Source organism: Leuresthes tenuis, unplaced genomic scaffold (assembly GCF_036924035.1).
Source record: "Leuresthes tenuis unplaced genomic scaffold, fLeuTen1.0.hap1 SCAF_9, whole genome shotgun sequence".
NCBI classification, from domain to species: Eukaryota; Metazoa; Chordata; class Actinopteri; order Atheriniformes; family Atherinopsidae; genus Leuresthes; species Leuresthes tenuis.
In genome coordinates this window covers 22107804-22135350 of record NW_027325363.1, presented here as the reverse complement: position 1 = coordinate 22135350, position 27547 = coordinate 22107804, and the positions used below count along the sequence as shown (strand labels likewise).

At 39.8% G+C, this 27547-nt stretch overlaps 1 protein-coding gene across 1 annotated transcript; it reads right to left on the bottom strand.

Annotated features, from left to right (window-relative positions):
• kcnj5 (potassium inwardly rectifying channel subfamily J member 5) lies at nucleotides 1-23292 on the bottom strand. The gene is made up of 4 exons (XM_072392843.1): nucleotides 23141-23292; nucleotides 10996-11075; nucleotides 8002-8875; nucleotides 1-1011 (listed from the first exon to the last, which is right to left on the bottom strand). The coding sequence occupies exons 2-4, from the start codon at nucleotides 11056-11058 to the stop codon at nucleotides 626-628; spliced, it is 1323 nt and encodes a 440-aa protein (XP_072248944.1). The 5' UTR covers nucleotides 11059-11075; nucleotides 23141-23292; the 3' UTR covers nucleotides 1-625.
• Between the last annotated feature and the right edge of the window lie 4255 nt (nucleotides 23293-27547).

Genomic DNA, 27547 nt, shown 5'->3' with positions numbered 1-27547 from the left:
TTTATTAAGCCAACCCATCTGATAAAAAATCTAGTTCTGTTTTAGAGTGTCAGATTCAAGTCTTCAACCATTGGTTTTTCACCTCCCCAGTTGCTTTTTTGATGCAGTTTTACACATTACAAACTACTTCTGTAAGGTTAGGCATCAAACTCTTTTTGGTTGAGGTTAGGCAGTAAAAACTACATGGTTAAAGTGAGAAAAACGTTGTGGCTTGTGTCAAATGGACAACAGCATATCCCGATCTACAGAAGTCATACTTTGAAAATCGTATTTGGTGGCATGAAATGGAAAAATTAAGGATACGTGCTAACAAATATAAAGTTTTTTTGTTGATTATTTTACATTTTTCCATGAGACCGGGTTGTTACGTAATCCAACTTGAGCAGACAATCCGAACCAGCCTTTACGAGTAGATATAGATATCGTACATGTGTGTCTCTGTATGTGTACTTAACTTGTCTATGAAACCAATCTATACTATAGACTGACACTCTAACAGAGGAGTTCTGCATGAGGCAGGGGCTGGAGAGTGATGTCCTTTGTCTCCATTAACTGCAATGGAACAAGCAGGCCACTGATTAGATGAAGCCTAGTCTTTCCTGGGGTTTTAAACTGATGTGGCTCTTCAGTCAGGCAGTCCATCTGCAAGGGGTGGCTCTTCCAAAGCAGCAGCTGAGCCATTGGTCTCTCCCCTATCACCCCCTGAATCCCTCTCATCCCTCTCCTCATCCTGGCTAAGTGGATCCTGTTTCGACAGGCGATTCAGGGGATCAAAAATATGAGTTTTGGGGTCAGGGCTGAGGAGTGGCAGCTGAGGCAAAAGTGGTTCATCCCGAAGCTTAGCAGCTTGCTCCTTGGCGCTGCAGGTGGGGGTGTTGGTCTCATAGACATCATGGAAGTTGTTGTAGTCTACCTCATAGAAGCCCTTCTCCAGAGATAAAACTGGGGTGAAGCGGTAGCCCCACAGCACCTCAGTGTCCAGGTAGGAACTTCGTGCCTGACACGTCATCCCTGTCAGAGATGTGGACAGGCATATGTGTTCAGATTCACACACACATAGACACAACATTAAAATGTAGCACATATGCCCATAGTATGAGAAGTGACAAGAACACAGAGTGGACAGATAAGCAAACACACATGCATGCACACACAGACACACACACACACACACACATACACACAAAGATGGAGAGAAGTGGAAAGACAGCATCAGTTAATTATTCATGATTCTATGGGAACCAAACACAGAAACAGCCATGTCCAGAACAATATTTTCCCTAAAGGTCCATTGAATTTGTGAAAGTGTTAAATATAAAAACCAACAACAATCCAAATAAACTAAACAATATATTTTTGGGGGTTTCTTTTATCCGTTTGAAAAATTTGACTGGTATATTATATCCAACATTTGCTGTCAAAATATTTCTAATGTGTTTTTATCAGCAAACAAACCTGACTAAAAATGACACATTTGTCAGGCCTTGCCTTAATGTAATGCAACAGGAGCAGCTTCAAGAGCTGCTGCAGTTATTTTTAGCTGTTCTTAAAAAAAATACATTCAAGTTTTTTTTTTTATAAATAAGTTTCTATCTCACTCAAATCACAGCTTTATCGGGAACCAGAAAAAGCGAAACGTAACAGACATGTGAAACATTTCAGTTTTAGCTGCCAAGACAAAAGAGGTACTAATAATGTGTAACAGTAATTGCCCACGACTTCTCATTTCTATGGTCTGAATTACATGCTACCACGTGACTGACAATATCCGATACTTTTTTGGTACAACCTCAGCTTAAACTATACTATACGATGATGTAGAAGCACTGCAGAGCGCTTGTTGGTCAGACACACAATGTATGATAAAAATTATAGACATCTCATTTGCGCATGCGGATTTCATATTTTGAAAACTTGCTATAACGTACCAAACTATGTAAAGGAAGAACATGAAATGCACCATCCACTGCAATCTACCTAACAGTGTTTATTTGTGATAAAGTCTGCATTGAGGGGTAAGAGGTTGGCAATGGAAATAACCAGACCCACCTTCAACTCTTCCACTCATTTTTCACCTTTGCTCACATCACTTATTAGGCTTGTCTGACACCATTGTTTCTTGTATTTTTACTTTTTCCCTCACTTACTTTCTGGTGAGATTTAAGCATCAAAGCTACATGGTTAGGCTGGATCAAAAGACTAGTTTGGATTAAAATCAGCCCTTTAAATACACCTTTTTTTTAACCCACTTCAAAGTCATTGCTACTTTTTACTTTTTATCGTAACACCAAAAGGTCCTTACAATGTGGTGGTACGTTACACACTGAATGTCAAATTTAGGTTTGTGAACCTTGCTAACTAAGACGGAAACACAGTCGTTATCTCTCTTATATACAACACTGTTTTTCTTGGAAGAACAAAACATCTGCTGTCAAATAGTTAAGTTAGCTGAGTTAGCCATGCAGCTAATGGTTTTTACAAATAATAGTATATAAAGTAGACCTTGTATTGTTTAAATCCACATATTTGTATTGTATTTATTACAAACAGATACACAAACAGATTTTCCGACATTCAGCATGTCCTCTTTGCTTTCATGTTAGCTCAAATAGGGGTATGATATTCAGCTAATTAAAAACAGAAACAGACAGAACTCCTTGAGCTAGCATGTCTTTCAAGTGTGTTATGGGGTGTTTGACCACTAACAACTGCAAATATCTATAATTTCAGAGATGCTGCTGGAGTTACAAATCCTTAAAATACATGACATCCCCACTAACATCAAGCATGTGCTTTTTTAGATATGCATTCCACATTGATAATATACCGACTGTTATATCAAAGAGAAGAAGGACTGTACACATTTTCTGCAGCTTTCTCTCTGAGAGATATGGGTGACCTAGTTTCTTCATTTAGCTTGTGAAATGTTTGTTTTTCCTGTCACTAGATCATCAAAGACAGCATAAGAGATGGGTGGACATATTATTTGAAGTGTTAGGTTTAAATTCTGAGCTTGACAGTTAATAAAAATGCTGCCTTCATTTTGATTGTGGAGTTTTTTCCCCCCATCCAATTCCATCCATCCTTCCTTTTTCTATACCCGCTTAATCTGTCGGTCGGGTCGCGGGGGGACTAGAGCCTATCCCAGCGGTCATCGGGCAAGAGGCGAGTTACACTCTGGACAGGTCGCCAGTCCATCACAGGGCCACACAGAGACAAACGAGACAAACAACTACACACGCTCACACTCACTCCTAAGGACAATTTTAGAGACGCCAATTAACCTAACATGCCTGTTTTTGGATGGTAGGAGGAAACCGGAGTACCCAGAGAGAACCGACGCATACATGGGGAGAACATGCAACCTGCACACAGAAAGGCCCCAGCAATACACGGACACCCCAACACTATTTTACTTTTGCATGATTTAACTCTTGATTGTTTATGAAACTGCATATTCTAAGAGTTATTCCCTGAGGGTTAGGAATTAGCTTGAATAAATTAAAAACATCCCAAAAATGAACAAATTACAACAGCCCCATGCTGATTCACACATGCATCCCAAGTTTTTGGGATGCCAAAGTTGGAGACACACTTTCTAATTTTTTTTCATTATGTATTGAAAGCTCTTTGCTCCAGACCAATAATTTTGCTTTTTCATCTCACCTCTTTTGTGAAATATAAGTATTTATCTTATATCTGTGTATTTGACTGGAAATATATCTAGGCTTTGTCTGTGTATGATGCATTCAGGTGCTTCAAGACTGATAAGCTACAAGAATTGTAATAAAAGGTGACAGACTTCAGACATTTTCGTTCCAAATAACCATGGGTGCTTTTATTTGATCAAAGTGCAGTTTTTCATTGTTATTGGTGTCTTTACTAGACATCAGTTGACAAAGCAGTAACAACAAAAAAATTATTTTTAAAAAGTAGTAAACCAGATAAAATGTTGAATCCGTAAACCAAATCTTCTTCACAGCGGGCACTTTCGCTTGTCCAATGCAGGTATGGCAAATTAATCTATTGGCTGCTTTCCATTTACTCAAAATGGAAAATGGGGTCATTACTGTTTCACACGTGCTCATACAGCAGAATATCAGAGTGTCATTGAAAGATGCAGGCATGTGCTGATGCTGCTGTTATTGCTGCACCTGCCAGTTTCCATTTTCTCAGAATTTCATGCTCACCACCCAGCATCCACCTGTACACCCTGACAGGGAATTCTCCTGCAGGTCAAAACTCTTGTTGTCACTAACATTAAAATGCTGTACTGAACTTGACATGTTCTTGCAGGCAGTGACAAAACTGGAGCCTAGAGGCCAACTGTCAACCACACGTGAGTCTGTACGCATCCTAATTTCTTCCGATGAGCTGACTTCTTAATTTGTACTTTCTTTTGTCTGCAATTAAACAATTTTATCTTTTATTTTTCTATTTTTAGACAATCATTATAAATGAACTATTACTGTTCATTTGTTACATATTGATGATGTGGTTTATGGTAAATGACAATTGAATAATAAAAAAATCAAGTAATTTAAATAAATATGAAAGGAGCGCAGACAGGTCTGGTTCATTCACATTTTCCTAAATAAGTAATAGTTTTCTTGTCTTTTGTTGTGACTTCTAGTTTCCCCTCAAGGCTTATGTTCCATACTCACATGTCCTTTGCTGACTACTAAGCCAGGACTTCACACGCAAATTCCTTCGTTTAGCTGTCAGAAACAACAACGCTTAAAGAGATCACTGTATTTTTTGTTTGTTTTGGGGACTTGAAATTGAATATTTGGCTGAAAGATTTCTCACATAAAACTCAAAAACTTCATCTGGTTCAATTTTTGATTTTAATAAAACAACTTCCAATACTTGCTCATAAACATGCATTTTGGCAACCACTGTCAATTTGGTCCAAATGCAGTAAGATAAGAAATGTTCTCTTTTCTCTAAAGATAAAACACTTGCACTAACACTTCAAAGTTAAAGGGGGGAAAAAAATCATGACGTAGATACCTGTTTACCCAACAACTAAACTGAAGTCTTCTGGATTCTGAGAAATGGCAAAAAAACAGGTCTTATTTGATATATAAATAATTTATTATATAAGTTAACTGTGGGCACGAGCTCAGACATGCTGTCCTCAGTTCAGAAAGCATTTAATAATGAAAACAAAATCTGTTGTCGGCAACACTGATGTACATAAGTGGGCCATAACATACATAACTACTTGGCACCGCAAAAGGAGTACAAACACTGCAACAAACTGCAGCTTAATCACGTCTTTTTAGAGCAAAATGTTAGTTTGCTCACTCTTAAAAACAACATCCCGATAACGATCAAACGCAAACAGCCCTGGCACTGGTTTTGTAATTAAAAGTAGAAATAATTTACAGGTTGATTTAATATAAATCTTAAGTCTTGGTACACAGACTGTGCGAATTCTGTTTGCTTGCTCATAAGGAATCACTAACACATTCTCTATCAAACAAAAAGCTGCAATATATTGGCAATATTCGAGCAAAGAAAGAATATTGAAGCATAAACATATGCCACCGGCAGTATTACACTTGAAGTAAATTGTGGATATTTCTTGTTTGCAGGTCGTGTCACCATACCGGATTTAAAAATTATACTTTAATACACAGACAGGGATTGAACGGAGTAAAGGAAAGATGTAAGAAAGCCTTGACAAAATAAAATGCTCATAAAAGTTAACTCAATATATGCTAGCCATAAAAAATAAATCTATTTTATGGAAATAAGGGAACTGGAGATAGAGGATGTCATTTGTTGTACACACTATGAAGTCCAAGTGACAAATTGTTGGTATGCCACAACACGTATATATATGTAAATATATAATATGTATATATAAGCATAAAATTGATCTGACTTAACTTCGTCAGGCTTTGTTTATCTTTACCTGCTGTATGCCAACTGTATGACAGTATAAATGCAGAGAAATACAGCTAAATTCTGTTTTGTGTCCATATTCTTGGTCAGTAAAGCTAATTCTGAATGCAAAGTTGTAGCCCAGAAAAGAAGACAATACTTTAAAGATGGAAGATAAAAAAATATCTAGAACTTATATAACTGTATTAACACTTAGGTTTTAAGGTCTTTAGGTTGGAAAGTTATTCTCTTTGTTTTACTTTTTAAAAAACACTTTGACAACACGTTTTTAGCCTAACTGAAAAAAAAGCCATTACTCCACTCCCTTGTGATAGCAAACATCTTTTGAGTTGGTAAATATTCTTTTAGGTTTTGGTTACGACGTGGCCGTCATTAAATTATCTTTTTTCATCTTCCTTAGCCTGATTTAGTTGATAAGCTTTTATTTGCTTGATCCATAGTTGTTCATGCGCCTGATAATGACATTTTCTGCTCAGACAGGAATACTCTGTTTGTGTACACCAATTCACTGGCAATCCTTTTACAGCTACTTTAATGTAGCAGCGGATTTATTACTTTGAAAGTACTAAGATGACATCATCATTATTCAGTAACACATTTCAAATTTCCCATGCAGTAGTATTGTCAGTTTATAGTATACTAGCAGGCTTTGATTAACTTCCAACATTGCAGGCTTTTATTACCACCCTCGTGTCAGGTGAAATTCGTTAACTGAAACTGATAATAAAGTGGCTGACAGTTTTGGAGAAAAAAGAATTCCCTCTTATTTGGTTACCGTTTTTTTTCTTACAGCAAAGCTAATGTTGTTCCATATATCAGTAGAGAGTGGGGAGGGCGGGTGTACAGTCAGATTAGTTTGTTGCCTGGCGGCCAAAGACGGTGACGACATAACCTCAACATGATGCCGTGGCCCTTTGTCTGTGAAGTGAAAGGCGATATAATCCCCAAGTTAAAAGCCCAGCAGTGAGAGTAGAAAGCTGCTTTGCAGCGGAAAAACTAATAAATATAAAAATATAAAAAAGAAAAAAAAACATAAATAAAAAATGAAACGTTAATGAAATGTTCTGATGAGTCAGCAGCTTTAGTTTGAAACTATAAGCTCTGAATCAGCCAGAGTGGCTCATTTCCTGGTGCAAAGTGGTGATATTCGGTAAAGTAAATTAGTGACATGTATAATAAATATATTTATTCGCTTGTTAGTGCATGAACAAAGGCTGGGAAACAATGCAGCTCAGGCTTAAAAAGAAAACTTGATTCAGACAATACCTCACCGATAACAAATTAGAGCAGCATGTTAACAGATAGTTGTGTGCCATCATGCTGATTAGGGAATTGGCTGCTTTTCATGTGATAGATTTTTTTGTTTTTAACATCTTTTGATGAGCACATGAAAATAACAGGCTGCTGAAATCCTATCTAGTATCTTAAAGTTGCCTTTTTTTTCCCCAGCCTTGACTTTTAGCCTTCAATGAGGAGACAGGAACTTTGTGGAACATTACAGAAACACCTGGCCATGTGTGCCTCATAAATGTAACCAGCCTGGAGCTTGGCTTTTACCCAAAACAAAAGCTAGTGGCGTGGGTAGCTACACTTCATTCATTTGGAAATAAACACGATCAAAGGCGTAACACTGAAGTAGCAACAGTGAGGATGCGGGCTGCAGTGGGTACAGAGAAACATCTATACGACAGTTAGAGAATTCAGCTGTCTACCTCATTTGAAGTAATACTTAATCTATGATAACTACAGATTTAGACTGAAATGTGGTTGCATGAAATCATTAAACTACAAATCCTCATTAGAACTGGTTTCATGTCTAAACTGAACAGCACTGACATAATTTATGCTTCACTTAGAGAGTCAATTAGTCCCTTTCCATCCATTACAACATTTTCAATCTTCAGCACTTACGGGTACCTCCACCTTCCTCTAAATTTCCATCCATTAAACCATCCTTCCATCCCTTCCCTCTTGCCTTCAACAGTTCCCCACTCTCATCAATTTATTCATCATTCATACAGACTTTCTTCCTATTCTGGTTTCCTTTCTCTGCTCAACTTTCTTTGATAGCGCAGTTTCCCTTCATACCTGTAGCCTCCACCATGCCCTCGAGGATAACCACAATCTCGAACTCCTCCTTCTCTATTTGTGCCATTGACAATTCCCAGAAGGGGCTCTTCTCATTAATCTCATGAGAGATGATGAGCGGTGACACCAAAAACAGCCGGTCGTCTCCAGTGTCAAAGCCGATGTTGATGTCAGTCTGGTTGAGCGGGATGAACTCCCCCTCTTTGGTCTGCTGTGAGCGGATCAGCTTCGCTCGAATGGATGCCTCCACGATGTGTGAGTTCCTCAGGTCCCCCACCCGAAACATCAGGCACATCTTGTTATCTCGCACTGATATGACAGCATTGTGCGAGAACATGAGGGTCTCGGCGCGGTTCTTTGGCTGTGAGATCTTGACAAACATGCAGCCCACCATCATGGCGTTGACAATGGAACCCAAGATGGCTTGCACCAAAAGCAGTATTATGCCTTCAGGGCATTTTTCTGTGATTACACGATAACCATACCCAATGGTGGTCTCTGTTTCAATAGAGAAGAGGAACGCTGAGACAAAACTGTTGAGGTTCTCCACACAGGGGGTCCAGCCCTCCTCATCAGAATGCACCAGATCTCCTCGGATGAGTGCAATCAGCCACCACAGAAACCCAAAGAAAAGCCAGTTGACTATATAGACCAGTGTGAAAATTAAGAAACTGAACCGCCACCGAAGGTCCACCAGAGTAGTGAACAAGTCACTGAGGTAACGGTAAGTCTCTTGCACATTTCCATGATGAACGTTGCACTTGCCATCCTTCTGCACATACCGCTGCCGGGGCTTCTTTACTGGGTCAGAAATTAAGTGGGTTCTCTCGGTCGAGATCTGAGGCTCCCTCAGATGTTTAGGGAGCTTCTTCACCTGCGTTGAAGATGAAGAAAGACAGTGGTAACATCAGCAAAAAAGGAAATATAGCACACATGCACAGACAAATGAAAGAGTAACAGACATCAGCAATTGATGTTTTTCTACCCTCAGGGTGTTTTTCCACACTGATTTCCTTCAGTTAATATTTTCTTCACAGCTACAGAGTGTTTGCACTGGAGGATGCAGATGCTAACCTATTTTATGTGATTTGCTTTAAGCCTTTGCAAAAGAAGACCGCTCAAGTTGGAAAAATCACATCAAGAGCAATTATAAAGTCCCTTCTCCGTGCTGCTTGACCCTGACATTGCGGATGCCAGTCTCTGCATGTACACCATGGGGCAAAAAAAGAAACAGAGAGTAAGGACACAACAATAACACAAGGACTCCCAGGTCTTTGTCTATGTTGGCCCTGCTCCAGCGAGGCGATCTGGCACCACAGCTGTGTCCTGTCTCCCTCCTTGTCCTCTGAGCTCCCTCCCTTTGCACGCTATGGGACATTAACAGGAACAGATCCTCCATCTTTCCCTAATTGACCCTCATGCCATCCTTTGAACCCGAGGTATATGTTGGGGGAGACACACTACACCTATCTGAATACGGCTTTAATCAACATATATGAATCATTGTTGCACTGCGTGTTTGAGTTTATGTAGATTTATGAAAAAGAATACATGCTTCACAATCTGGCAAGGTATTCAGTGGGGGCTGCAGACAGTTTATTCAGTTTCTTGTACCTTCTTTTGGACAGGGAAATGCATACAGACATAGATATACTCCAGGATCGAGTTTTAAGGGATCTTTTGAAATAGTCCAAGGAAACTTTAGCAACGTGGGGGCATTGCCAGCCTCAGCTGATCACTGAAATATATTGTGTGATGGCAAAGGAAAAAAAAGGCATCTCCACAGCTAATCAGACATCTGTGATCTAGTTCTCTCAGTCATCTTGTCCTTATCACGAGGAAAGTTTCATCCTGTTGTGCTTACATTGACTGCTTCCCCTGCTCTATCACAAAGAGGATCACTGTCATGGTTTTGCTAAGAAAGAACATAATCTAACTTGCTATAATGTCCTTGCAGTCCCTTCGATTGAAGAGGCTGCTAAATAAAATCTGCCAGACAGGTTTATTAAAGGTAGTTTAATTGAGATGTCAGGGGCACTTTCACAGCTATCCTTTATGTAATCCTCCACGCTCGGTCAGGTCCACATGTGCGGGATTGATTTTACAGTTATTGATTTGAGCTGATCCTTGTTTAAGGAACGTTTTGACAAAGAGGAATTGAAAGACAATGCTTACTGACCTCCATCACAATTAGTGGCTTGATAACAATGCATGGGCCTCCTCATTACAGACCATGCTAAGGGACACTGGGTCAAATATAGATTCAGAGCACAGTGAGTCCACCTCCTTTCTAAAGTGAACAATAACTTTGAACACATGCAGGTGTTTCTTGAGTCTAACCAACCCAAACCCAAAATTGGGCCACTCATTTCCACACTTTCGGATAGTCTCATTGAGTTATGGATGTTGCTATTTCAATCAGTGCTGACCAACCGTTGTAGTCAATGTGGTCACTGAGGGTGATGATCCATAAACAAATTCATTAGGTGTTACTACGGGCAGTAGTAAATGGAAGGAGTTTTCTTTCATTGAACCCTTCTGGTTAGGCTTGACTAGGCACCGTAAATTCTCATCAGCTTAGGAAGTGGGACAGCTAAGAAGCACAACTCTAGTATCTGATGGTGTGGAATTTTTTTATCATCTTCAATGTCAAGTAAACTGAATTATTTACTTATCTGATCCACTGAAAGATTTGATTACATCCTTCCATGCTTAACTGAAAGTACATAGTACCCATTTAACGTATAAAGTGAATATATTGAACGTCTAACAGCGGTTTTACCTTCCCCATTGTAATAAATTTTTGAAAGCTCACAGTCTAGTTTTCTTTTTGTAATTCAGAGCTCTGTCCTGACTAATCCTTCTCTTCTCTGCTCTTTCGAAGAGGTTCCACTTTCACACTACCTTTCACTCACATTGTCTCCCTCATCTCATCTCTTGTAACTGAACACATACTATACTGATTAGGAAAAACATAATGGTTCTGGAGTTTACCTGTGCAGGTGTTACTCCTATCTCCATGTTATGGTCCATGAGGACTCGAGAATCTCCTGCCATCCTCAGCTGGAGCGAACCTGTGGAACATAAGAAGGTATTTCAGCCATTTGTATAAAGTTTCTACCTTTCATTTTTGTTATGAAAGGATTCATTGACTAGAATGAGCTTCAATTCTTTGCTCATTCACATGAAATCATCCCAGCATACAGAAATTAAAGCAGTGCTAAACATTCAGTGTGAAAGACTTTTCTATTGGACCCCTCAGTCTTTAATCTTACACTGACTGTGTTTGCACAAGTAAAATTTATCAGTTTATCAAGATTTCAACATTTGCTCGTTATTTATCCCCGAGGGGCAATTAGGAGGGCGAAGAGCAGCACATACATTTAAGAGCAAGAGAACAAATAAGAAAATAAAGAATAAGAAAAAGTAAAAATAAAATACGTACAAAAATACACAAGATGGGTGGGTCAAAGCAGCTGATTGTGTGCATTGGCAGGCCTACTGCCAGTAACAGCATTAGTGGTTTCTGCAGACGTAATAAGGCAGAATCAAACTGTACGGTACTGAATATCATAAATGTAAAAATGTAAATAGCAGATACAGCAATAAATAATGATAATAGTTTTTAGCTTAGATAAAGTAAGCGATATATTACAAATATGTTGCAGAAGAATGAGCAAGCTGTATGGTAATATTGCACATGATATAATGATATTGCACATACATTTTTGACACATTAATACATTTGATTCATTAATTTGAAAATGTTTGCGTCTCATACATAAAATTAATTTATATTAACATATAGGTTCAGCTTGATGACTGGCTTCATGGGTTTTGAATTTAATGACATCGCTCTCATTTGCACTTTGTAGTGCTCATTTCACCATGCTCCAAATGAAGCCACTGGTATTAATCTGTTAGCCTTGGCCTTGTGTGACAACCTGTGTACAAAAACATTTTCAGAGCACTCTTGTACTTAAGAGGGCAACACTCTTAGTTTAAAATATTAAAACTTAAACATTAGAATTAAAAGCTAGTTTTAAAAATGTGATCTTACATCAAAGATGTATCAAAGATGTATTGTGTTGCAGATATTTCTACTGAAGTTAGCATGCTAACCAGGCACCACCAGCACATTTTTTTGTTTCATAATACAACTTAGTAGCTACCTGAAGTGAGTCTGTGTAGGTTCTTGTCTACTCTAAGTTCAACATGAGATACACCAACAAGTTAATGCTTTGTGGTTTTTTAATTGTGGGAAAAATTGGGTAGACAGATAACGGTAAATTTGGTTGTGCTTTGAATGATTTTATCTGTTCAAATAAGCAAGCAAATGAAAATGTTTAAAAATTTACATGTATCTAGGTTATGTAGTATTTGGGTCATAAATTTAACCAAAATCTCACAGGATGTGCTGTTGAGACACAGACAGGCCTTGAACAATGTTAATTTTCTCCCTTTGATTCAATTCAATTCAGTTCAATTCAGTTTTATTTATATAGCGCCATATCACAACAAATGTCATCTCAAGGCACTTTTATTACTATCTTACTAATACTAATACTATTTTACAGTCAATATGTTCAGAACATGTGTGGCATATGTAAAGTGGGTCCAACGTTGCCCTCAGAGCCTCTGGTGTGAAAGACTGATCAGAATCTTTCAGAATGTGTGAACTCTCAATTCCTACTAGTTCGCTTAGGAGGTCGAGGAAAACCACAGCGACACAAACACAGGAAACAACTCTCCATCAGCGAACCTGCTGATTTTGTCAATTGATTTAGCTACTTAATACTTCCTAAGCAGTCTTTTTCTGAAAAAGTGACTGGCGACATAGCTTTTAAGACAAACACTGCCCAGTTAAAGAGCTACTCCTCTCTCCTGCAATAGGAACACTTTTCTCTGCTGTCACTCTTCTCAATCAATGGCAGAGGTCCAGCATTGCTTGAGCTGCTTGCATATGCGCATTGCTGTCCTTCTGTTGCAATAGGGTGCTGTGGACTGCCTGAGAAAAATTGGAAGCATTCTTTCACTTCTAACTTTTTTTCTGGGAGATCATCATACATTTAAGTAAAGCTAAAATCCCGTCACAGACATGGACTTTAAATTATTTGGATGGTGTTTTTGTCAGATGATTCTGTGATTCTGTATCAGAGCACAGCAGCAGTCTCAAAATGCTTTGACTATGTCCTTGTAAAATGTGTTTTCATATTTCAGTGACAATTTCTAACGTGTTTCGCTATCTGACAACAAATAAGAAGAAATTGTGAATTAAACTAGCTTTATTGGGACTTTAGCTGTATTAATACACAGTTTAAATGAGCAAAATAAATAGGAGAGAAACAAACAGATGCTTGTTCATGATGAGCAAGGACACAAATGAGCTAATTAGCGCAGGATGTCACTTGGCAACATTTTTCCAGCTTTTTTAACCGACTCGCTACATTCCAAGTAAAATAAATTGCAACCCTGCTTTTGAGTGGGCTGTCTGATTTTTCTGAACAGTCTCCAGTTGGCCATGTGAAATGATTGAATGATAAGATAAAAGAATCCAAAGGCATCTCTTGCATATTATTGTAAACAATGTGCGTCTCTGTCTCGTGAAAGGTATTCTTCATATTACACCTTTAAGGTCAGCCGTACAGAGCAATCATCGTGGTACACTGCTAGTCATGTTAATGAGCTTAACACACTGGCAAATTGTAAATGCACTTAACATGTCAGAATAATCCCTTGGACTGCGTTTCACTTGTTCATCTAAAATCACCCCGTACTTGCAATATGATATCGCCTGGAAGCAAGCGAAGCAAGCGAAGCATGCATAAATGTTTATTTATTATTTCAAGGTATCATGAGACATGACGTTAGCTTGTGTTGCCAAATCCTAACCATGCTTGGGGTGAAAATACGAGTACAAAAAAATGTCACCAATCTCAAAATGTTTCTGGCAAAACAGCCATGCTGCAGTAAGTGCTGTCACAAGAAAATGTCAAGATATTAGCTCATTTTCAATGTGACATGATGGCTATGTCACAGTGCTAAGCAAGACCTAAGTATCACATCACATGGGAGATGACCCAGCGTCCACTGTTTGCTAATTTGCCTGTACGATGAAGCAGGCTCAGCTGCACCATTTTTAATGATCTAATTTTCCCAAAGAGCAGGCTCCTCATTGGCAGCCTTGCCAGTCATTTCAACTACATGTGCCCACATGCACAGACACAGTCACACAACTCTCTGCATACAAAAACACAGCTTTCTCACTACTCTTTCCTCAAATGAAAGGCAGTGATTGCTGGAAACAGAGTAATAAATACTCTCTGTCACACTTTTACTTTACAATTAAACCAAACTAGAAAAGTGCTTTATTATTGGGGTTGTTTTTAGCTTCACTGGAGCAACTTGATGATATGCTGACAGTCTACTCTACAGTGTGAGTATTGCTTTGCACCTGAGTATGCCGGAAATGGTATTTTTAAACATGTTTTATGTGAGGTCCAGAGTGACAGAAGAAGTAGAAAGAATCCTCTGAATAAGGTGGGATTTAATAACTGCTATTAAATTATTAATTATTTAAAAAGAAAGTGGGGGTGTGAGTTATTGTGTGTGTGTGTTTGGAGAGAGAGAGGAGGGGGGGGTTGCTAATTTTAGCAACAACCTAACACCTTTGAAGCTCCACAAGGGACAGTTAACTAATAAAGCGCCTGGATGTGGTTTGAAAATTAGCTGCTTTTAATTTGATAAAAGAACACTGGGCTACACATGGTCCTGTAATGAACTAAACAAATGGACATGGGCTGCTTTTGTCACTGCATTCTGACCTCAACAACTTCTGACATTTCTTTGTCGCCTTTCTTTGATGTTATTCTATTTGATCACTGACGGGCGAGGAGAGCGAATGCATGGAGAAGCGAGGGGAGCACGTCACAACCGAGATCCACACAGGAATGTAGTGTTGACATTGATGGTCCAAAGCAAAGGGCAGAGTGACGTGACGGGCATCTGAGCAGGACAGACGGACAGACAGCAGAGGCGCAGGACACACACACATACAAAGCTTTCAAAAAACCTTGCTGGATACGTTGCGGGCGTTGCAAGGTCTCGCTTTCTGACTCATTTTTTCAGCTCTCTCATGAATTAAACATGACTCCCTGGAGATTTGTGAACTCCAGACCTGTGTGTATTTTCAACAGGGCTGTAATTGCAGCGTCTGTTCACAGTAGATTCAACGAGCCCAAATGAGAGGTGTTCGAACGCAGATACCGGCTGGGGTGTTTTATCTTCGCGCTTTAAGAGGGTAACAAGCATTTATCTTGTTACCAGGAGAGTGACAGGATACTTTGGCTGAATTGTGTTTGTGTCCTGATAACAGGAGCACTCATTGTGCTTAAAGACAAGGGGTACAAGTAAACCACAGAAGTTGCTTCCTAAGGGATATCTTCAGTACATATATTTTTCTTATTTGCTGACACTGCACGTTGTAAACAGTAATCTGAACAGAGAAAAGCAAAGTGTGTCTGTTTTCTTTCTTGTATGTGGCAACTGCTATAATTCCTCCCTAAGGCCTGTATAGAATTAAATCGCACTTGCTTAGTGATTTAATTTTCTACATTTGCATAACTCAAATGCTCTGAGCTGGCTTGTAATTCAACCAGCCAACTTCCTTTTCTTTTTTAAAATTCACTAAAATTCTAAACACCAATTGACAACACAACAGCGGAAGAGATACTCTTGTTTGATCGATGTAATTGTGAACTCTTTCATTCGGTGAATGACTTTCTGCTTTTTAAATTTCTCAATTACATGGAGCTAATCGGTTTCGTTTCTCTTGTCTGTGGAGAACGCTGCAGCCTGACTCACATTGACACAGATGTGCTTACAAATCCTAAGGATGAGAACTTTTAAAGGATAAAAACTCAGTATTACTAAGCAGTATTTTTCAAAAGTGTGGAAAACGTATGTCTTTTAGTTCAAATTTGCTCTCAGGTGACAGTCGGGCGTATGTTCTCACTGTTGCCCTGTAAGAGTGTGTGACCCTGCCACTGAGCTTGGTAGGTTTACAAATGGCTGTAAAAGACGGCAACCTCAGCAGTATCCCTTAGTTTCCCATACAAATTTGACCATTAGTGAGCACTCATCCATAGATTTTGAGGTCATGGCTTGCAGTTTTCTGGCGGTTATGAAAAAGGGCCCTGACACCAGAGAGACAGAAAAATAGGTAGATGACAGAGAGGGGGCGAAATGCATTGGAAAAAAATAACAACCTCCATCCCCAGAAGTTTCTATAATCTTCTATGATCACTGAAACAGCAATCATGTTTCAGAATCACTGCATGAGATTGATATCTCTGCTGTAAGACTCATTGTAGCTTATCTACTGAGACAGCAGACAGTCCTGGAAGCATTAGAACTTTCTGATTCTATGATTCTCTATCCTCATTCTCTCCTCACCTTGATTCGTCATTACTGGACCTGCCATGATTATTTCCCATTCTAAGATAGGCTCATAAAATAGCATGGCTTCATTCCTATCTCTGCCCACTTATGACACTTTGAGGTCGGTGGGTCAAATGACTAAAAACGTCCTCAGCTAGTTTGGCTTTGGGCCCAGCACACAATCAAACTCTCACGCACAACCACATCCATATACACACGGACACTTACATCACTCTACCGTTTTCCCATCATGCCCGATAGAGAGCTGAGTGTATCGCGTTGTGTCCTTCTCACGAGTGACCTTGAGCGACACTGATGCACCAAGTCATTTGACTTACACTGGAGGAACAATTTGCCTGATGATATGTCCCTGTCTCACACACACACACACACACACTCAATCACATTGGCATGTGTCTTTCCCACTTTTACCTGTTCAGCGTCGTCCCCCCTTACAGTACACTGTTAGCAAAAACAGTTATTTTAGCTAAAACTGTTGTTGTGACTCACAGGAATTCAGTTCTCCTCCTATGATAAGTGCGATTAAAAAAAAAAGAAGAAGTGACAGCTATGATTTCACATTGCTGCTGAAGTGGGAGAGGATGGGATTAGAACCCAACACCTACAGGAGCCAAATAACACCCTCTTCATCTATGCTGACCTGAAGCGTGAGAGACAACGTGCAGACTTAAAATGTGTGAGCTTGAGTGGATGGACATGCGCTCCCAAATACCATTTCACCTTGCTGTCTGTAAGGCACATAGATATACAAAGTAGATACAAACCTTCTGCATCAAACTTAATCCTATTTTTCTGTATTTACAGCCATGTGAAAAAGAAAGCACACCCGCTCTCATTTTTAGGTAAACACAACCTCAGATGAACAACACATGACATGTAATCTTGTCATGAAATACATCATGTAATCATTCAGAAGCAGAGCGTAAAAGAACTAAGCAGACTCCATGAGTCAGTGGTTTTAGAACCACCTATTGCAAATATATCTTGAAGTAATCATTTTCTATTTGATGTTCTCAGTCTCTCACATTGGTGTGAATGATTTTTGGCCCTCTCTTCTTTACAACATTTCTTCAGTTCATTGAGATTTGTAGGTACCTAAAGCTCCCGGGACAGCATCTCAAGCAGTTTCAGGTCTGGAATTTGACAGGACCTTGATTCTTTTCTTTTTCAGGCATTCTGTTGGAGATCTGCTGCCGTGTTTGGGATCATTGTCCTTTTGAATGTTCCAATTTCAACCAAACTAGCTGTCAGACAGACAGCCTCAAATTTGACTCTTGGATACATAAGTATAGAGAGACGTTCATGGTCAACTCGATGACTGTCCAGGCACTGTGACTGCAAATGAAACCCAAATCATCAGCCTTCCACCACTTTGGTGGACAGTTGGTATGAAGTGTCCATGCTGATATGCTGTGTTTAGTTTTCACCAGTTGTGGGGCTGTGTACTATGACCAAACATCTCCACTTTGGTCTTGTCTGTCTTAAGGACATTGTTCCAGAAGTCTTGAGGTATGTTCAGATGTAACTTTGCATACCTAAACCATGCTGCCATATTTGGTTTGGAGACAAGAGGCTTTCTCCTTTCAAACATATCCATGTTGTCCAACTTATTTACAAAGAAGGTTCACCTGTGTTGCCAACACTGTGTCACATCATCTGTTACCAAGATTCAAAAACAGCACTCCAAAAGATTGTCAACCTCACCTCTTTCTTTTAAACTTTTGATTATCTATACAGCAGCACCATAATTTCCCTCCAAGGACTAATTAGTTATGATTGAATTGAAGTAATCGACTTGAATTGAGTTCAGCTGAACTGAATTGATTTGAATCGAAAACAAGCTATACTTGTTCAGTCTTTTTCTAATTCTACTGTCATGACCTTTAACATTTAACATGCTTACTAAGGACTGTAGAGTCAAGGATGTAACCCTTGAGCCTTTTGGAATTTCTCTGCTCATTGCACAGCTTGACCTTGAGGTGAACTTGCTGGAACAAAATTATGGACTCCGAATTGTTTGGAAATGGCCTTATAACCCTTCCCAGATTGATGGGCAGCAACAACAGCTTCTCTATGTTCATTGCTCTTGTCTTTCCTCCTTGGCATTATGTTACCACACACCTGAATGCTCCAGATTCCTAATTAGATAATGACAAAGTATAATATGTGTTGATGGGATGTTTTTTTAAAAGCATTTCTTTTAATGTCCTGACATGTAAAACATTAGATCTGAATGAGGTTGTACTTTCTTTGTCACACGACAATACATAGTTAATCATTACTCAGAGTTGGAGGGGGAAATGAGAGAATAGTGGAAGCACGTATGAGTCTGACTGGGTGGGGCTGCAGAGTCAGACAGTGCATGGTGAATGGTGGAAGAGCCAAAGGTCAAATTAGTTGAATTGGAATTCCTGACATGCTTCATTGTGTCCCCGTACTTGTCCCTTTGAGGATCCTCCTTCTCTATAGTCAGCACATACCAACTCAGAATAAAATGAGATTATGAGCCTACACTTGCATATTAAAAATCCTACTGCCTAATGTAGTGCCATCTCTAAAACCTGATCAATAATCATACAAATATGAATGAAAATAAGAAAAAAAAGCTTCCATTCTGCTGGACTTATAAATCATGCAGTGTTTTGCTTTTCCATCTGTGTTAATGAACTCTAAATGTAGGGGGGGGGGGGAGCAGACCCCCTACATTTAGAGTTGACCAGAGTCAAGAAAAAAAAATCCCCCTGGATGTTGTGGAGACCTGATATGACACTACAGGAAAATTATACAACCATGAAACCTAATTAATTTCCCTACAGTTCAAGTTATGAAATTGTATGCTTAAGTATGCAAAATGAGTAAACATCTGTTTAGATGTGCACTAATTTGCATACATTCCCAGATGCACATGTCCCAATACATTCAGTATTATAATGCGCTGGAAATTAGATTAAAGACATCTAGACAGCCTATGTAAAACCTTCCGAACACGTATGTAAAGAACAAAACTCAAAAGGCTCATCACGAAAACACTTCCTCAGATTACATTGTGACAGTTACTTTATATTGTGGTTCATATCCTTTGAAGTTTTCCATTCAATCATGCACATCAGGCATTACGTAACTAAATATGCAGCCTAGTCTCACAAGAAAACACGTAATAGATTTCTCCACCTGTACAAAACATAGTTGTGTAAAAGAAAGGCTAAGGAATTTAGAGCTTGTGTTGCTTTTCATTGCCTGTTACGGGGACATTTGCTATACTGCATTTGTGACAGTTTCATATAAGGAAAACCTCATGTTACAATTTGCAACTGTAAAAATGCAGGTATGTGATGTGAGCATCAGAGGCAGTTTCAGGAAAAGAAAAATGTATCTATATTACGACTTTGAAAGGCAGAATTAGGAGTCAAACAATTTTGTAGCCCAGATAGGGAAAAACTGATGTTTTGCTCTGTGGTCTTGACGATAATCAAGCTGAATTGGAACATTTTCTTTTATGCTGATTAGCGTACGTCCGCCTTGAATCCACAACCAAATCAAAGTTAATGAAAAAATTAAATTCTCTTTTCACAATATGAATCCTTGTGTACAGCCAAGTTACTTTGGCTGCCATAGTGTTTCTGCATTGATTTAAGCTAATCATATTCAGCTTTTGTTATACTGGCCAATTAAAGTGAGCATACCTGTCGTTTTTGTTTTAAAATCATACAAGAAGCTAAATAGTGATAAAATTTGCCTGCATATATGAGGTGAGGTATCTTCAGGTACATGGTATGAATGTAAAACTTCCTGTAACACAGTAACCCCAGAGCGATTTTTCTAGTTTGACCTGATGAGACATCAGTGAATCTCTGCCATTGTCTGCAATACTAAATGTGAACTCTTCATGAATAATAAAAGGAATCCCCTGTTGTTAAAACAATTCCTAACAAAAGATGGTTCAGCCCTTTTGGCGAAGACAAGAGCAAGAAACCCTGTTAGAATTCCATTTCATTTCACATAACCTGCTGCTGACAGATAACAGTACAGTCCACTATCAATAGTCTTAAGAGACGGTAATCTGGGCACGTGTTGTGCAGTGTACATGCATTTTCATAATTCACAAAACGGAATCTGAGGCAGATTACACAGACGTTACAGATAGCTTTGTTAGTTTCCTTCCAAACCATCTAAAGAGGACAGCCGTTGTTGCAGATGAGCATACTTGACGGATGCCAAGAGCAAGGTGTTCTGAAAAAGCCATTCCTACTTATTTAATCATTTTACAGATGCCAGAATCCAGCCTCACCAAAAAGCAGTACATTTGCATTTTCTGTCTTGGAAAACTGTGGATGTGTACTACTCTGACAAATTTTGAGATATGTGTGGACGTCTATGTGCACTTTCCCTGTCTTCTTGTGCTGGGATTGGCGTACTGGACAAACAGAGAACAAAGCAGTGATCCCTGAGTCAGTAATTTCTCCACCAAACAGACGGTGACGGTTTGTTTGTGCTGCATGAAGGCTGGTGGGACAGCTCCATGCATTCTATCAACTTTATGTGTGACAGTACTGAAGGGAGAATACATGCATTGTGATGCTGCAGCTGAAGCAGTAAAGGGCCTGTACCATAAATCTGGTATGCGGACATCATAGGTGACACTTTGAAATACAGTAGACACACATACAAATTTGCATTGGCTACAGATTTATGACAGCATAAACAGAGTGAATCCTCTGTGAGGAATTTTATGCTGCCTGTTTTGTTAAACACCACAAGATTGGACTGTATATCGCTCATAGAGTGCAAGCCTATGACTTACAATTCGTAGACTGAACTATTCATCAAGTGTACGAGCTGTAATTGTAAGAGACTATTTACATTTACAAATGATTGTGTTACCTAGATTACTGAATCACATTTAGTCTTATCTTCAGACCCACAAAAGTACTGTACATTTGTGCAGCCTTCTGACATGCACACATATTTCCAAGGCATTTAATGCAAAAACTGAAAAAAAAAAACTAATTTTCATGCCTGGCTAAGCTCTTGACACTAATGTGCTGCTGCGGTATTAGAAAATGTGGATATGCTGGAAGTTTTCTTGTGCATGCACCACTCCAGTGCGGCATAGTTTTAACTTAACAAACCGATCCAATTAATTTTTCACGTTGTCCTCTCTATTGAGTCTCCTCAGATCCCGCCGAACATCACGTCTGCCCTTTGCCCCGTTTCGCCCACTTGTTAGGAAGATCAGGGCATGGGTGATAAGCGAGCAGGAGGGAGCCGGGGTACGCGACTGGGAGTTGCAGCTACAGTGATAGCACAGATAATGGGGTCAAAAGGCCATCTATCAAAAAGCATTGCATCCCAGCAGTTCACACTTTCCCCCTGACACTCTTTAGAAAGCCAATCATGGTGCAAGCAGCTGCGAGCAGGGTTTGGGTCGATTACAGTGAAAGAAGTCACTTGAGGAAGGGAAATAGGCGGGCTTTGTGGCAAAGGGTCATATTAAGAAATCATTCGGTCAGATTGGGATTTTCTATTTTCTCGAGCTCCAAAGAGTTTGAATTTGATAAGATGCGAGTAGAGATGGCTTGCACTCATAATTTGAGTCCACACTCTATTTACATTCACTGATGGGAAAAGGGCAGATGGGGATGAGCTTTTTGAAAACTGCGCTTGGTTAATGCGTCTGCTGAACCGACTACACTATCATCAAAGTTTTAAAGCAACATCTCTCAAGATGCGTGTCCTGCGTAGCACTGTGAACTAAAGCTACAGTGGAGGAGAAACAGCACTACACACAAGACATTAAACCAGGCAGTCCTAATGCTCGAGATCCATTTATATTGGAACAATGTCATTGATTTTTTTTTCTCACAATGCTTTTTGTGTAGTTCATAACACTCACAACACCGAGACAACAGCTACCACTACATCCGTCGCTTTATCTTCCGCTTTTGTTGAATTTATGAAAAGATGCGGGAGCAAAATCATGCCGTGCCATGTTGGGACAGTATGAGACCTCCATCCTCCACACGACACACACAAAGTGACTTACAGTCGCAAATGGATGCACATTGACTTTAGGTGTACTCCTGCTGCTGCGCTCATGAAACTCCTGCATTGCACTGAGAGAACTACGGCACGGCGCCGGAGTAGGCACATACAGCAGGAGCGTTGACAGGCTCCTCTCCGCTTGCGTCAGAGAAATTCATTGCCTTTTTGATTACCCTGCCCCCGCCATGAGAGCAAGGAGATGCATAGTGATGATCTATGTAGCTCTGCAGGGACATAAGATGAAGGAGGCAAGATGTGATGATAAAGGTTGGAGCTGATGGAGGAGGGTAACACAGCTACTTTTCTCATCAGCACTCTCTGTCTCCCTCTCTCTTGCTCCTTAAGTCTCTTGCACTATCTCACATGTTCTTTTTCATTCTAAATCTGACTCTCATAGTTTTTGGTCTGCTGCCAGGTAATGCACACTTTTTATTCAGCACACCGCTCCACATGGGATTCCTGACTCTGCAATGAAACGCAGCACGCACAGCCCACCACAGTCAAATGTAAAGCGGGCAGCCTGGATGTGATGCCACGGTCGGATCATGCATCAGCGGCTTTAAAAACCTCCCCAATCCTCTTTCCCCCCACCGTCTCTTCCTTAGATTTTTTTCCATCAGCAGAGCATGACGCTTACCTTCAGGTCTCTGCAGGAGTAGCTGCCAGGCTCCCTTTGAGGCATTTCTCAGCTGCTCTTCTCCCCAGGACTGCACGCTCCTTCCCTGGCTTTGTTCAATCAACAACAGTCCTCCTGCCTCCCTCCTGCCACCCAGCTCCTTCTGCTCTTCACTGCTCTCTATCTACTTCACTGAGAGAGAGGGGGGGGGGTCTGTGTATGTGTGCGAGGGAGAGAGAGAGAGAGAGAGAAAGGGAGGCAGAGTGGATGTTAGAGTAGATCGGGAGGACGTTATTAAGTGTGTTTTGTCTCTTGAATGTTCACAGAGGATGGAGAGATTTCTTTTTAGGTGCTGAACTTTTATATAAGACGTTTTTCTCTCTCCTGCAAAGGCATATCAAAACATACCCAGAAAAGTCAAGCACGGTGGCTCAGTGAGAAGGAGGGATGAGCTGGGAATGCAGACATTGGAAAGAGCTATGGTGAAGAGAAGGGTGGTATAATCAATTGCACTAAAACTGCAGTTGAGGAAAAGCCTTGAGGGGATGACGAAGATGTAAAGTGTAAGCAGAGAGAGGAGATAAGAAAAAGAAAGAGCAGGGTATAAAAAAAAACATACAAGGGTCAAAAGGGTGAGGAAAAAGACCTTTTGACCCTGAATTTCAGATTTGTAGCAGATTTAGTGGCCATGACAGAAAAAAAAATCACAGTTTACTACCTTACAAAGTGCATACAGTTCCCTCCAACTTTTTGATTCATTTCGTGCCCACATTTCATGAACCTCCATTTCAACATTTTAGGTCGTTCTTCAACACTTTTTGGATCATTTGCACACATGAGATTTGTATACAGAGTCAGCACAGCAGACCAGCATTTCATCCCGCAGCCGTGGCACGAACCAAAAGTAGTCTTCAGATTGGCAGACAACCACTCTTTCCCCTCAGCTACAGCTAACTTGGGCAGTGGACAATCAAATGAATGGAAGTGTCAGCCTGAAAGCTTAAAGGGCAGCCCTGTACAGATGTCTCCATACGCCTCCACCTAATGATCTTTAGAAATTATTATGGATTCTGGGATTATTTGTTCATGACTCCGTGATGTACACCTTAAGCGCTGAGTAAGAATAAGATTTAAGAGTTAATTTCAGGCATGAAAAGGAACCACAGCAAAAATACAACTCGATATAAATGATAACATTTATTTATCATGCTTTTAGAGATCATATTTTCTTGAGAGAAGCCAGAATCGCTTAAGTGCTCGCTGTGTGGTCAGTGTCCTCACTCTGTGTATATGCACACATCTCATGCATTCAATTCTAACTAAAACATCCAAACAAATTCAAATGATTCACAGCTGAATCAAAATGTGGAAACAAACTGTTTCTTGTGTGAGCACAAAAATATTTTGCCTGCACAATGCCGTAAAATGCAGCCTTCAGTGATGTGTTTTTTCTGCCACTCTCGGGCTGCAGTCAAGTATGGTATCAGTTACACTTACTCTCTTATTCTACGATTATTCTCTGAACTACAACTGCAGCTCCTAATATATAGCTAATGCTACATCTTTAATAACCTGAACTGAAACTGACCTCAACCCTTGGCAACATGACAATCCCATCAGTCATGGTGATGCTCACTCTGCTCACCAGGCAGTGATCAAATGTCGACTAAATTAATTTAGCACAGCAAGATGGAGCATGTGGTCATTTACTATCCTTATTTTAAACTGTATTTAGTTGGTAATATACAATTAAAAAGGGAAAACACTAAATATGGTGTACAGTGCAAAATCAGTGAGATGGATCCTTATATTTAATTTTTGACATTGAGATGTCAATAGCTTGTCAAACAGAGGAGGAGTAATGTGTCTGTGTCAAAGGAAACAGACATGAAGATATGACCATTGTGATAAGAGGGGGAGGAGCAGCATAAGCAGCTACAACTAGGCAGGCTTTTCATGTTCTTCCGGGATTGAGTTTATGAGGGGATTTATGACTGTGCAGGCCCCCTATTGTTCCCGCATGTGCCCCCCCCCCACTGAGACGCATGAGCGCAGTGAGATTGCTGGGGTGTACTTCTTCTTTTGTCAGCCTCTGCCAGTGGAGGAGTCGGTGATAGCATCAAGGAGTGAGTCTGCAATAACAAAGAGCTTGGGAGTTGACTTCGGGGATGGGAGCTCTGGGTCACATTGACTTTAATGATGGTGATGTGTTGGTGATTTTAAAAACAAAAATTGCAGTCCTTCGCCCGCAGCTGCATGGATACTTTGTCTGGATCCAAGTTGTTCAGATTCTGGGCATGTGTAATTATTTCCCCTCCTGAGGTTACACCATTATTGATCAAAGCCTTGCACCTTCCGCTTTATTGCCTGTGCTGTTCATCCTGGGGAGAAATCCATTCAGTTGACTCCATGCAGCTCTTATTAACCACACATCATACATTAATGAATCTTCTCGCTACGTTTATAACTACATGTGCTTGGAGGAAACGTGGGCTTATTGTTGTTCCATTTTCATAATGTCAAAGGGGTGTCGGTAACATCATATCAGGCTCTTCATTGGTGCTTTAATAGATTAGAAGTATTAGAAGTAACCATTAGAAGTATCAAACTGGATGATCCTGCAGAGGTGAACCACAGGATGAAGGCATCTAATACAAATATAAAAAATGTTGTGTGTGTTCAGCTTCATATTCAATATTCATCAATGCAGAAATTAGCATAGGAATTAAACTGAGTGATATCTGTATTCACTGCGGGTATGTGCCATTCTTGATAGTCTTCCTGCAGACTCAGAAATAAAAATGCACTGCATGCACCATATAAACTGTGCTTTGAACCTTTTCTAATAGTAGAGGGAAGCAAAAGGACTGTCTCAATATCTGATTTTCACTATATATAATTATTGTGGCCAAAACCTTAGTAAAAAACTTTTTTTTTAAAAAACATTATGGCCTGTATTCACAGTACCTATTTTTCAGCAAACTTACACAATGTCACAACCGTTATTTCCATCTAAAGAGGCACACTTTTTTTTTCACCAAAGATCTCCCGAGAGTCAGACTGCTGTGTAAAGTTTTCTGCATCACATCCCCACGATTCTCAACGGGGTTAAGGTCCGGACTCCGCGGTAGCCAATTCATGCGTAGAAAATGATGTCTTATGCTCCCTGAACCATTCGTTCACAACTTGAGCCCAATAAATCCTGGTACTGGAATCTTGCAGATATACTTGTGTCATAACAGAAAAAAAGAAAAAAAACTTAATGTAGAAAACACTGTTATTCAGTACATTCACGTAGTAAGCGGACTAAATTTATGGGCACATAGAGTTGCTGAATCTAGACCTGACCACCTGAAGCAACCCCATATCAGAATACTGCCCCCACGATCTTTTAGAGTAGATTATGGGTGCGGCACTTCATTTGCTGCTCTTCCTACCCTGGTGCGCCCATCACTCTGACACAGGGTCATTCTGGACCCATGAGACCACAATGACCTTTCTCCATTGTTCTAGAGTTCAACTTTTTTGCTCCCAAGAAAAACTGAAACCTTTTCTTTTTCCATTAACCTTGCTTATAAGTAGTTTTCTTAAAGCTGCACAGCTGTTTACTCCCAGTACCTCGATTTTCTTTGCACTGTGTGTGTGCAGATGCTTTTCCTTTCAGTATTAAACGTTGCCATGAATTTCATTGTGGATTTGTTCTGTTTGATTTCACCAAATGTGTAGTCAGCTCAGGTCCTGAGCATTCCAACTACCTCCAAGATGATAGTTTACCTCTAACTTTACAGGTTTGAATCATAACTTTTCTTAATCTTAATCAGATTTAAGTAGTTTCAGCCATCACTTTAGTCATTTTTTTACATGATGCAGACCAATCGCTTCGTCTTCTGAAACAGAGTGACATCTTTTTCATGACTACAAAATGTATCTTCTGACATGTTTGTTTAGGAAATGAGAAGCTACCTACATCAGTAAGGGCTGGATAGCTTGTAAGCTGAAATGTATTGATAACTGCTGGATTTCCCCAAATGAAGGCTTTCACCTCTTTCCTTACTTAAATGCAGATGGGGACTTATTTTGGTCAGGCAGTATATATTGCCATCAGACTAATTCACCTTTATTAAACTGGACTCTTTTTAAAAAAAAATTAAATTTTTGGATGTAACAACACCCTCAAAATCAGAGGTAAAGAACTTAAAAGATCATACCAAACCCAATCTGCAGTCAGTAACATTTAGATTCTGTCTGCTGAAGCCTCATTGCAATAATTTCATGTTTATGAGCAGCACAATGTAGATATTTATTTTTTGTAAAACCTGATTATCATCTAAGCGCGATTGTCTGATCATTCCTGAGTGAAATCCAAAAAGAATGTTCCTATATCTTCTGTGACGAGATGACAGCATCGGGAGTCAGCAAAATGCCAAA

Bases quoted from the DNA above. Each gene is read 5' to 3' on its own strand.
- kcnj5 (XM_072392843.1), bottom strand. From the start codon at position 11,058: ATGGCAGGAGATTCTCGAGTCCTCATGGACCATAACATGGAGATAGGA. The intron at 8,876-10,995 runs GTAAACTCCAGA...TCTTCAACGCAG, and splicing joins TAGGAGTAACACCTGCACAG to GTGAAGAAGCTCCCTAAACA. The intron at 1,012-8,001 runs GTATGAAGGGAA...CATCTCTGACAG, and splicing joins GGGCATGGTGGAGGCTACAG to GGATGACGTGTCAGGCACGA.